This window comes from Berghia stephanieae, chromosome 1 (genome assembly GCF_034508935.2).
Source record: "Berghia stephanieae isolate SIO BIC M18660-M18661 chromosome 1, UCSD_Bste_1.3, whole genome shotgun sequence".
NCBI lineage: Eukaryota > Metazoa > Mollusca > Gastropoda > Nudibranchia > Aeolidiidae > Berghia > Berghia stephanieae.
Genome location: NC_088360.1, coordinates 120,143,470 through 120,157,563, shown reverse-complemented (window position 1 = coordinate 120,157,563; position 14,094 = coordinate 120,143,470). Strand labels below are relative to the sequence as shown.

The following is a 14,094-nucleotide window of genomic DNA, read 5'->3' as shown; positions in this document are numbered from 1 at the left end:
GTAGCCACTTATTATAAAAGCTGATAGGTCTAACATTTGACACTCACTTTCTCTCCACAATCTATGCCGGACGGCCAGTCACTCTATTCCTATATATATATTGTAAGATTTTTATCTTTTGGGACTTTGTAGATATTATATCTACACCATTAAGACGCCGGAGCTTTTAACTTTGATTGTATAATCTTCAAGGATCAAACCCAAGCCCGCTGTACTACATTATAACTCCTTACCAGTTGCCTGGAAGTGGAATTTTACGAGTCCAATCCTGTTATCAGAGGAATAGATCATCCAAGCCCATCAACTGCCTGGAAACGTAAACTTATGAACCTGACATATTATTATAAGTTACGTAAAATATTCATATCTCTATTTGTAACTGCCACGATCACTGTTTATCTCTTTTAATTAAATTTCATCATCATTTTTATTTCATTGTAAACAAATCGTTAATTGTTTTTCATTTATAGTAACTAGTAAATTCTGGGGCCTCATTCTACATATATTTTATGCATAGTCGAGTAGCTCTTTACTCACTTGAGACCATGACAGTTATTTACCGGACACAATCTGTAATACTATTACTTATTCTGTCAAAACTAGTTGATGCTTTAAGTTGGCTATTCTGAGATTGTTGAGCAAAAGCAATTAATTTTTCACTAAGTTGTAAATGTCATCAAATATATCAATAACGAAAAGTCAAGTTATATTGGCTCTCGTTTGGCAGCCTGTGTGTATGATTTTGCATTTAATCTACAATAATATAAACACACACATAGAGAGTTGTGCATTCCAGAAAATATAATTCACAAGAGAATACACAATAAATAAGAATTTTTGATAACAAAAGTCACCGATTTATATGACTGTCCCTACGTTTTTATATGATGTATTAGAAAAATTCTTTGAACTTAGAAAATTGGTCTTCTTTTCAAATATAGCGATTTTTGTCTGCTCACTTAAATCTTCAATCTTCAATGGCTTGTATTTGCAAAATGCCTCATGGGCCCATCACTGCAAATGTTCAATTACAGTCCAACCAAACAGGGAACAGTCACAGATTACTTTGATGAGCAAATGCATTCAAAACTGTTTTGAAAGTTTCCGAGCATTCAATGTTCTTTATATCATGTGGCAGGACATTACAGTCATTTATTGTTTGTGGGAAAAAGCTGTGTTTGTTCGTGCTGTTCTTGTAAATGGTTGTATCTATTGTGATGCATTGTATCTACGTGTAGCGTACCTATCTGATTTGCTTTTTATGTAGTTTGGGATTATGATGGCTGAGTTTGGGTCGTTGATGGTTTTGTGTAAGGTACGGGATACCTTGCACCGGTTTTTCAATGGTTTCCATTCAAGTGACTGGAGAGAGGACGTCACACAACCCGGGCCTCTGAATTTGCAACCGGTTGCGAATCTTGCATCTGCTCTTTGTACTCTTTCAATCTTGTCTATGTAATTTTTTGTGTAGCGGTCCCACACGGCGCTGGTATATTCTAACATTGGTCTGATAAGTGTTGTGTACGCACGGCCTTTAGTTCTTCGTGGGCATTGGTTTATGTTCCTTTTGAGAAACCCTAGCATCCTACTTGTCTTTGCTGTAATATGTACAATATGGGTTTGCCACTTTAGTGTCTTATTGAGATGGACTCCGAGATATTTTATGGAGTCAACATGTTGTAAGGGATGATCATGCATTGTGTAATTTTGAGAATAAAGCTCTTTCTTGTTTGATATTGACATGACATAGCATTTTGATGGATGGAACCTCATGTGCCAGGTATCTGACCACGTCTAGAGGGAATCAAGATCTTTCTGGAGTTCATGTGCTTCTGCGCTACTATCTATTGTCCCGAAAAGAAGGATATCGTCTGCGAACAGTTTAAGCCTTGTTTGTGGAGATAATTCGTTTCTGATGCCATCTATAAATATCAAGAAGCATAAAGGTCCAAGTTCTGTTCCTTGCGGTACTCCTGATAATACATTACATTTTTCGCTTGAGTTTCCGTCAATGACATCCTGTTGCGTTCCATTCCAAAGCCAGTAATTGAACCAAAGTAGAAGATTTTGCGTTAGTTGTTCCATATTCTCTGACTGAAAAGTTTCATTACCCCCAATATTCCGAATTTCGCTGTGCTCGAGTTTTAATAGTAATCGTTTCTGTGGTACAGTGTCAAACGCTTTAGAGAAGTCTAGTATTAGGAGATCAATGTGTTTTTTGTTATCTAGTGATCTTGCAATTTCTTCTATTGTATTGATTAAATGTGTCTCGAATGACCGTTTTTTCGCGAAGTCGTGCTGGTGGTCGACTAGTATGTTGTACTTGTTGTAGTGTTACATGATAGAATGGAATATAATGTGTTTTAGTATGTTGAAAACGACTGAAGTTAGAGATACTCGTACATGTCTATAATTTGAAGCTAGGTTTCGTTTGCCCTATTTATAGATTGGGGTTATAAGGGCATGCTTTCAATCGGTAGGTACTGTTCCTTTGTCCAGGGATTCTTGGAAACTTGTACACAGGAACGGGGCTATTTCATCAGCACATTCTTTAAGTATTCTAGTTGGTAAGAGGTCTGGCCCTGCTGCCCTGGATGGGTTCAATTGTTGCAGCTGCGTTCGTATACTGTATGTGGTTATGTTGATTCTTGACATAGATGGTTTGTTGTTTTTACCTATGTTTGACTTTGAGGGGTCTTCTATAGTAAACACACTTTCGTACTGTTTGTTGAATATATTGCATTTTCCTTCTCTGTCTGTGATATCTGAGCCGCTAAGATTTGAAGGACTTGTACACTGGAAGCATATTTACGCCAAGAACGGATCTATCTCTAGAATCTGTTCGCAATTCTGCCATTTAGATTATCGTCCGTTACCTCTGGCTCAAGTATATTATTTACATATTTCTCATGCTATTTTTAAAGTTATGTGTGCACTTCACAACGGAGTCTGCGAAACTCATTCCAGTCTTCATTTTTGTGATGCTTTGTAGCATCGCCTTTGTTTTTTATTAATCAGAAGTTTGGTTTTATGGGGTACCATTAATGTTGTCTTCCACATATCATTCTCTTAGCAATATGTTTGTCAGTCAATTCCATGATCGTTGTTTTAAAATGTTTCCAGTTTTTGTTGACGTTTTCAGTAGATGACTGTTTATCAAAATCTTGTAGCTGTTTCTTAATTCATGTTTCAAGCCCTCCGTGTTCCGCTTTGAGTATATTAAAATATCCGGAGGTGATTTGTGCTGTAACTTATGTTTAAGTTTTATGTCACATAGTACTGTTTCGTGATCACTATTTCCTGGTACAACTTCCACTGTGTCTATTAAACAAGGGTATGTAGTTAATATGATGTCAAGTGTGTTCTTTCCCCTTTTTGCTTCTGTAACGATTTTACTTAAGTTGGAACTCTTGGACAAGTTCAATCATTTTCTCTTTGATGTCTCTGATGTATTGGGGATTTTGTTTTAGTGTGAGTGTTTGTCAGTTGATGTCTGGCAGGTTAAAGTCGCCGGCGAGTATGCTATTTGGAGTACAGGGTCCTTAACTGTGTATTGTTGTTAAAGACACATGTAATTGGCACTGGTTGGTTGACGACAAAAGTAGCCGAAAAGAAAGCCTCCCTTAAAACTTAATTTTGACAAGATGATTTCACAGTCAGAATCAGCGTCTTTTTGTGCTTATATTGTCTCTCCAATCAACACTCCACCTTCACCGAATTAACGATCTTTATGATAAGGTTGTGGACTCATATAAAAGACACTTAGATAACCACGCCTCTCGGACAATCGTCATAATGTAAACTATGGCAATGATTGCTAAACATAGCAAATTACACAGGCTTCACTATCGATGGTATGTATCTATGTATAATGCCCACTGTTCTACCGCTTGATCAATAGAACCAACACAGAAAAATAAACTTTAACTTAAACGTTTATATGATCGAGAAAATCATGTGATAACTAGTCACCCATTTGGTGGTATTGATAGTATGCGCTTGGCTAAGAAGCTCATAACATTGCCATCCGGAAGTATAACGGACCAACACACAAAACTGTGTGTAACCATGAAGTTTTATAGTGTGGTTGATACAGTTTAGTGAGAAGTACTCACAAATGCGGATGGCAAAATACAATAACAAATGCTTGAGTGACGTCATCTTCATTCTATCTATAGATAGTATGCGCTTGGCTAAGAAGCTCATAACATTGCCATCCGGAAGTAAAACTGACCAACACACAAAACTGTGTGTAACCATGAACGTTTATAGTCAGGTTAATACAGTTTAGTGAGAACTACTCATAAATGCGGATGGCAAAAAAAAACAATAACAAAGACCTGAGTGACGTCATCTTCGAACTATCTATAAAAAAAACAATGACAATGATCAGAGAGAGGTTCATATCATTCACGTTTATGTATATAAACAACCAACTATGTTTGCCCGAGCACGTGTGAAGACGTGTCACACATTCCATGTTTTGATTGGTCAAAAATCTACTGGATAATTCTCACTGAATATTATGTAATTACTCTCGATGTCATCAATGAGGTGAGTTTCTGTTGCAAGTATGATGTCAGGATTGTGTGTTTCAATTAATTGTTCCAGTTCCAGTTTATTTCTGTGGCTAATGTGACTTCGGGAATTGACATTCATTATTCTTATTTTCTCTATATCACCTTTATTATTAAAATTGAAATCTGATGCATTTGTGTGTTTAACATGTGTATGTGTCTGGTGGGGCAGGTGTATTGAGTCACTGTGTGGTGTGATGGCAAGGTCAGTTGTTGAATTGTTTGTTTCGGTGTCAGCTATTACTGTTATGGGAAAGGTTGTCACTGTGGACGGCGGTTTGTGCGTGAACTGTTTTCTCTGTGGCCTATTATTTTTTATGGTTTCAATTTGCTTTTGTTTTCTTATGCCACCTTTTGGGCTAATGAACATTTATGATAGATATTTATAGACGATGAGTCCCATTCAACACATAAAAATGTAAACAAATAAACTGTTCAGAGATCGAAAATGTGTAAAATTTATTTTAAAATGCCTTAATAACTCTTAAAATATTTGATAAAAATCTATAATTTCAACACAAAAATGTGATCCAGAACATCAGAAAAAGTACATTTAGAATTTCAGTTATAAAACACATTGTAAATTATTTTTTAAAAAAGCACAGACCTTCTAAAACACAGCTGTGCCTGTTAGGCGTGTTACATGTTGTGTTCAAACTTGATTTAACGTAAGTAACTATGATCAGCTCATCAATTACTGATCAGTAAGTCCATGCCATGGCACAGAAAATAATAACAGGAATGAAATATTAATTAGAGACACGGGTTTTTAGTGGATGAACCAAACACGGATCTTTCAGAAAGACGATAAATCACATTGGTCCCGAGTGATTATGTTCCTTGTTCACCCAAAAGTTTATTATTGAGTATCAAATACATTCCCTTCCTGGGCAATGACAACACGATGGAATGTTTTTTTAAATCCTGACTTACATTATACTTTACGGTCATCAATTTTTGAAGGGAAGAATATCACCTATTATGTGTTTCCATGAAACAGAACAGTCAAATATGTACATAATTTTTGTATGATAACGACAGTATAATAAGTAGCGTGCTCAACTAACAACCCTGGGCACGAATACGCGGGTTAGCAAACGTTGTTTTAAACGAAAAGAAAATGAGCACGTTGTAGTCGAATCAGTCAGTCATGTCGCCGGACAAGCAAAGACGATTGATGGCAGATAAAGCCTCTATTGACCAGAGGGCATACCCATGTCCAGAAACCAACACCCACAGTTTATCGTACTGGATTACCTAACATTGTACATCCAACATGATCATGACATGACAGTGTGTTTCTTTGGTCCCTCTCTCAAAACGACAAAATTAAGAAGGGACCCACTAATGTTAATGATAACGATGATGATGATGATGATAATAATAATAATAATAGTAATAATAATAATAATAATCATAATAATAACAGTAATAACCATATTAATATAATAATAATAATAATAATAATAATAATATAATAATAATAATAATAATAATAATATAATAATAATAATAATAATAATAATAATAATAATAATAATAAATAATAATAATAATAATAATAATAATAATAATGATGATAATAATAATAATAATAATAATAATAATAATAATAATAATAATAATAATAATAATAATAATAATGATAATAATAATACTTTATTTCATCCTTTTCGAAATTCTTTGCACAAGCGTGTGGTATCTAACACAAATCAAATAAATATTTGCAAACAATATCACAAAGCTTCAGTATTAAAATTAATATATTATATGTTCTGACACTGAAAAGTAGAAAAGATTTCCGATGTCTTTCACTCCTTGTCTGTACAGACAACAAATGACAATGTACTTCTCTCATAGAAGTAAACAAAGACTAGACAACCTTCACCTAACACATAAATATTTAAAACACACAGATGTATCAGATTTTGGTTAGAATTTGGTTAGATCTCTCTTTTCCCAACAAAAAAAGATTGGCTCCATTAGACGGTTCATATCTTAGGATGTGATCAAATACCTGGTTGTGTCTCTCGTACTATCGAAATTGAATTATTGTAATGCTCTGTTGTTTGGCGTTTCGCAGTATAATCTGAGACGTCTTCAGATTGTCCAAAACAGCGCTGCCAGACTAGTATTCATGAAGCGTAGGTGCGATTCTGCCGGACCTCTGCTTCATGACCTGCAATGGCTGCCTGTTGAGAAAAGGATTAAATTCAAAGCTTGTGTTTTTGTGTATCGTTATCTTGAATGTACTGCCCCTTCCTACTTTTCGGAACTAAGTGAAAGATATTCAAAACCCCATCCCTTACGTTCGGCCAGTGATTCTACCAAACTAGTTGTCCCTCGAATACGGAAAAATGCTGGAATGAGATCCTTTTCTCATTTCGGATCCTATGAAACGCCTTACCACAGAGCATTCGTGAAAAGGAATCTTTTTCTATTTTTAAAAGTTCGCTTCAAACATATCTTTATTAATTGAGACACACAATCCTGACATCATACTTGCCACAGAAACTCACCTCACTGATGACGTCGAGAGTAATTACATATGCAGTGAGAATTATATGAATCCATCGACTTATTGTAATGATCGTTAAGTCGGTGAAGGTGGAGTGTTGATAATTACATAAAGTGACATTATACGCACAGAAAAAGTCTAAATAGAAATCATCTGGTCAAAATTATGTTTTAAAAAGGGAGACTTTCTTTTCGACTGCTTTTATCGTCAACCAACCAACAGTATTAAAAAATAAACCAATTACATCCATCTTTAACAAAAATACATAGTAAAGGACCCTGCACTCCAAATATCATACTCGCCGGCGACTTTAACCTGCCACACATCAACTGGGAAACACTCACAATTAAACCAAAAAAAACCCCAAAAACCAAACAAACAAAAAACGTTAGATACACCAACGAGAAAATGATTGAACTTGTCAAAGAGTTCAACCTATGTCAAATCGTTACAGAAGCAACGTTTGACATCATATTAACTACATCCCCTGGTCTAACAAAGAAAGTGGAAGTTGTACCAGGAATAAGTGATCACGAAGCAGTTTTATGTGACATACAACTTAAAACATAAAATGCAGCGCAGACTACCTCGGGATATTTTAATGTACTCAAAAAGGGAACATAGAGGGATTAAACTACGAATTAAGAAACAGGTACAAATATTTTGATAAACAGTCATCTGCTAAAAACATCAACAAAAACTGGGAACCTTTTAAACCAACAATCATGGAATTGACTGACAAACATATTCCTAAAAAAAGGATAAGTGGAAGACCACATTTACCATGGATAACCCATAAAATCAAACTTCTTATTAATCAAAAAACAAAGGCGATACAACGAAGCCAAATTGCATGACAGAGATGAAGACTGGAATGAGTTTCGCAGACTCCGTTGTGAAGTACACGCATACTTAAAAAATAGCATGAGAAATATGTAAATAATATACTTGAGCATGAGACAAAGGACGATGATCTAAATAGCAGAGTTTCGAACGGATCTGGAGATACATCCGTACTAGGCGTAAAGATGCTTCCAGTATACAAGTCCATCAAGCCTCTAACGACTAAGATATGACGCAGAAGGAAAATGCAATATATTGAACAAACAGTACGAAAGTGTGTTTACTATAGAAGACCCCTCAATGCCAACCATAGGTAAAAGCACATACCAGAATAAACATAACCACATACGGAATACGAAAGCAGCAGCAACAACAACTAAACCCATCCAAGGCAGCAGGTCCAGACCTCATACCAACTAGAATACTTAAAGAATGTGCTGATGAAGTAGCCCCGTTCCTGTGTACAATTTTCCAAGAATCCCTGAACAAAGCAACAGTGCCTCCCGACTGGAAGCATGCCCTTATAACCCCAATCTATAAACAGGGCAAACGAAACCTAACTTCAAATTATAGACCTGTATGTTCTTCTGGTACTACTTCTCTAAAGCGTTTGACAATGTACTACGTAAACGATTACTATTAAAACTCGAGCAAAGCGGAATTCGGAATATTGGGGATGATGAAACAAATCAGTCAGAGAATATGGAAAACAACTGCAAAATCCTCTACTTTAGTTCAATAACTGGCTTTGCAATAGAAAATAACAAGTTGTTCTTGACGGAAACTTAAGCGAAAAATCTAATGTATTAGCTGGAGGAGCACAAGGAACAGTACTTGGGCCTTTATGCTTCTCGATATTTATAAATGACCTTGGAAACGAATTAACCAGTAAATTTTTGACCCATCAAAACATAGAATTTGTGACACCCCTTCACATGTGCTTGGACAAACATAGCTGGTTGTTTATTGTTTATAAACAATAACGTGAATGAAATCGACCTCTCCACGATCATTGTTATTGTTTTTATACCGTCAAATGGGTGACTAACAATCTCACATTTTCTCAATCATATTATAAACAATGGCGGACGCACTTATGAAATATTTCTCCGACGAGTATAAAAGTGTACCCAGTGGAGAAAAATATTATTATTATTATTATAAATATTATTATTATTATTATTATTTTATTATTATTATTATATTATTATTATTATTATTATTATTATTATTATTATTATTATTATTATTATTATTATTATTATTATTATTATTATTATTATTATCATTATTATTATTATCATCATCATCATCATTATAATTATTATTATTATTATTATTATTATTATTATTATTATTATCATTATTTATTATATATTATCATCTATTAATAATTATATTACTATAATATTATCTTACTATAAATATATATATAATATAATAATAATAATAATAATAATAATAATAATAATAATAATAATAATAATAATAATAATAATGATAGTAAAAATATTATAGTAATGATAATTTTTTATTAATGGTGATAATATTGATAATAACGATAATGATAATAATAATAATGATCCGTCAATTTGTATTTTAGAATAATAATAATAATAATAATAATAATAATAATAATAATAATAATAATAATAACAACAACAATAATAATAATAATGTTGATGATGATGATGATGATGATGATGATGATGATGATGATGACGAGGATGATGATGAGTATTATGATGATGATCATGGTGATGATGATGATGATGATGATGATGATGATGATGATGATGATGATGATGATGATGATGATGATAATGATAATACAAAAAATAATAATAGTAGTGGACTGTTGCAATAAGAAACAAAAGTTTGTGGAGGTGAGGGGGGGGGGGGGGGGGGGTTGGACTCTCTCAGGAACATTCTTGACCCAGAACTTCGGTTATGGATGTGAGGGAGGGATTTGATCAACACACATAAATCAGTTGAATCCTTGGTTGAAAAAAAAGTGAGGAGTGAGACAAAGTCAGAACAATAATTGTAAGTCGAGTAAGTTATAGCCATAGAAGTAGTCCAGGAAATTTGAGTGAAAGAACGTCTTACCTTTCTTCAACCTTCGAGTAATATTCAGATTCAGATTCGATGGCAGTAAAAAGAAGGAAAGTCATATTCACTCAGGCTTCTCTCGACAATTTGTACAATTAAAGCCTGCTACTGAAATAGTTATGCCATCTTTATGTAACCTATTCATTAGTCCGAAGGACTGGTTACATACAAACTCGACAAGGATTTAGGAACTAAAAAGATATGATGTCACGATTTTTATTCCCTATTACTCTATTAGCTTTATTAACCCAATTAGGAATATTATGTCAAAACTTGGGATTTTAGAGATGAGTAAAAAGATGACGTGTTGATAAAATAGCAAAGAATTTCCCTCTACTTGATTTACTTGACATAATGTAAAAAAATATAACATGAATCTGTTCTTTAAGAAACGTTCCGAAAGCTGTCATCCTGTTCTCAATTTTCTTTTTGTATGTAAAATTGATACTTTTGTCTCTCCAATCGCTGTCGTAAGTCAGATGGAAAACTCATGAATATGTTTTGTTCAATTTATTGAATAAGTTTGATTTTCAAAGCATCTCTTGCTTACTGAAACATGCATTTTCCCCTGTTCATTACAAATGGAAACAGTAACTATGCGACAGTGGGAGAGTGTAACGTCAAGCTATTAATCCCATAATATAAGGATGTCATGTGTCTCTACTGTCATCCATGCACAGGTAGCATATGCATTAAGTAAATGCCCGCCAGTGCATACAAAACGATTGAAGTAAACACAAACATTTGTGTATCCTTAAAGGCTGCTATAGCGAGGTGGCAACTTAATATCCTTTTTGTCTTTTGTTGTTTTCTTTTAGCTCAGATAGTAGAGCATTTGCTTCACACGAAAAGGGCCGAGATCAATCTTGGGTGCAGTCGAATTTTTTTTCTGCTTCTTCCCCCCCTCCCCCCCCCTCCACTGTCGAACCAGCGGTGATTGGGTAGCAGGGTATATTTGATCTGGCGAAAGTACTTGTGTGAAAACTTTTGACACATACATCTACACATTGTCAAAGTATTCTGCCGTACTCTGATAAAACATTTTTTTTTCAATTTAGCCAGAAATAAACTCAATTCACATATCTGGTTAAAGTTTATAGATAGAATGCGCTTGGCCAAGGAGTTCACAACATTGCCATCCGGAAGTATAACGGACCAACACACAAACTCTGTGTAACCATGAACTTTTATAGTCTGGTTAATACAGTTTAGTGAGAACAACTCACAAACGTGGATGGCAAAAACCATAACAAAGGCCTGAGTGACGTCATCTGCATACTATCTATACGTGTCAAAATAAACAGAAAGACTCAAGTACGAGACCTCTTTAAGAAGTGAGTTGAAGTTGATATGAATTTGTGAAACTGGCCTTTTGATGCCATGCGTTTAGGTAAACTACTCTCAACATCCGGATGTATTGTATCAACACACTAAACAATGTGTAACCTTAAACGTTTATTGTCTGAGTGATAGAATTGATTGAGAACTAATCAATAAAATGGCTGGCTAAAAACAATAACAATGAGATGAGTGATGTCAATTTCGTTCCATCTATAGATGATTTACCTCTCTTGATGTAAGAAAGGCCATACAACGTGAATATCAACCAGGATGTTTTCTCCTTGAAGAAAGGCAATCAAAGTACCATTGCTGGATTATGATGTATAATAATTATACGATTCTTACACTCTTGCTTTTTGGAATTCCGTCGTATTCCCAACCGCTGCACGAGCTTGCGAGTGCGCATTGGGAGCAACGTTCGAATTCCATTTATCATTTATTCTACCCCCCAATCGATTCCTATTTCGCAATCTGTGAATAAAAGACATCTTCGTTTTAAAGAATCTGATTTTAGTGATTTTTACGCTTGATAATCTGACGTCACAAATTATTATTGTAAACATGATATCATTTCGCGTTACTATTTAGGGAGAAGGGTGGAATAAATATTGTTTTAACAATATAAAAAGCTCACACCTTTTAATTATCAATAGTATTTATTTCTTTAATTCAACAGAATAATGACAAATGTAAAATCTTAATACACATTAATAATTTTGTAAAGACCATATAGTGTTTTTCTTTAACTTTCAACATAACACTTGACATTACAAGAATTGACAAATGCTGAAAATTGACGAAACCAAGTCAATAAAATTGTCAACCTCAACATCATAAAGAGCGTTTTGAGCTTTTTTGAGATTAAAAAAAATTTAGCGCAATATCCACCAAACGTGCTCAAAGCGTTTTATAGAGGGTCTTTGGCCAACATGTGGGACGAGATATATCGCCTAACAGGCGATATTACAATTCTTCAAACAGACAACCCTGTTAACGACCATGTACTCATTTTACACCTGAGTACGATGAGAGGATATGAACCTTTTCCAAGGACTCAACTATGCGCCGCTGAGAGCAGGGCTCGATCTCATGACCTTCCGATCCGAAGGATAGTGTCATACCACAACCCATTTAGCCACACAGTTGAAGCACATGTAGTAGAAATTGCGTTATCTTTAAGCGTCAGTGTTTAAACACCATTCTTGCCAGTTGCATTTCGATTGGTAGATATTTTCTTTTTTTTTTTAATTGATCGAATTCTCTTGTCGAATAAATCATACAGATGACGTTTGATCAGAATATGAAGATCTTTCTGTTGTCAGGAGTTCCACGGAGTCCGTCAGATCCAGCTCGTCAACAGCTTGGGCAGTTAACATGACTTCATTTAACGACTGGCGGCGTCGAGTCATCACTAAGTATAATTCCCTGAAGAAAAAAGAAAAGCATATTATACATAATATGTGAACCATCGCCCCAAAACGTAATTATGTTGGGACGGTTTAAATTATGAAAACTGGATAGAGCCAACAACGTAAAGTCCAATAAATCTCAAGATAAGGATTCTCAATGTGTGGGAATTTTAAAAAAATGATAAAGACCCCGCGGTCAACCGAAGACGATGACGACGAGAATAATGTAATAATACTTTTGTTGTTGTTAGTTTTTAGGATGATGATGGTGACGATGATAGCAATGTTGATAGTTATAATAATAATGACAATGAAATGGCTATGATGGCAATGCTTACCAGAGTGATGATGATGATTGTGATGATGGTGATAATAATAATAATAATAATAATGATGATGATGATGATGATGATGATGATGATGATGATGATGAGGGCTACTACGATGACTACAGAGAAGGCCAACGTCTATAGAGAACAATTAGGGAGAGGAAGATAATGGGCATTATATATATATCTCTCTCTCTCTCTCTCTCTCTCTATATATATATATATATATATATATATATATATATATATATATACATATATATATATATATATACATATATATATATGTATATATATATATATATATATACACCACACACACATACATACATACATATATATATATATATATATATATATATATATATATATATATATATATATATATATATTTCTTTAATCAATCCTTGCGAGACACTTTAGTGTAGACAGCTGTAGGCTCGAGTAAAAAAACAAATCACTTACTTTACAAGAAAACGGCGTCGGAAATCTCTTTGTGAATCCTGCTTCAGTTTCATCAGTCTGCTCGACTCTTTGAACATCCCCGACGCCTGAAAATATAGATTGTAAAAGATTATGTATAAATAATTATGCAAACTTCAATTACACACTGAACACAATACAACAGGAAGCCATATTTCTTGCTTGAAGTAGCACATATAATAGGCACCTAAAATAATATCGACATTGATTTTAATGAACTCCAAGGACTCAGCAGACTCTATCACCCCTTTAGATGTTACAGGAAAATCAACCTACAAAACAAAACGCAAGCATCATAATAAAATTTGTCTTTCGAGATTTTATTCCACTTAATAATTTGTTTTTTTCAAGGCTCTATCGGCTGCATTGACCATGAAATGAATATTATAGTTCTTTTTAAGAAAACCGGAGCAACAGCGAAAATGAAATCACAAAAATGTTGCATTTTGTTTCAATGCAAAAGACTAAATAATAACAAATAG

General features: G+C 34.2%; 1 protein-coding gene across 1 annotated transcript in view; it reads right to left on the bottom strand.

Annotated features, from left to right (window-relative positions):
- Positions 1-12,028: 12,028 nt before the first annotated feature.
- Positions 12,029-14,094, bottom strand: part of LOC144962928 (uncharacterized) — a 26,356-nt gene continuing 24,290 nt past the window's right edge. The window contains exons 15-16 of the mRNA XM_078896336.1: positions 13,595-13,680; positions 12,029-12,816 (exon numbers count right to left, since the gene is read on the bottom strand). Coding sequence (XP_078752462.1) covers positions 12,666-12,816; positions 13,595-13,680 — 237 coding nt within the window. The 3' untranslated portion in view covers positions 12,029-12,665. The remainder of the gene's footprint in view (positions 12,817-13,594; positions 13,681-14,094) is intronic.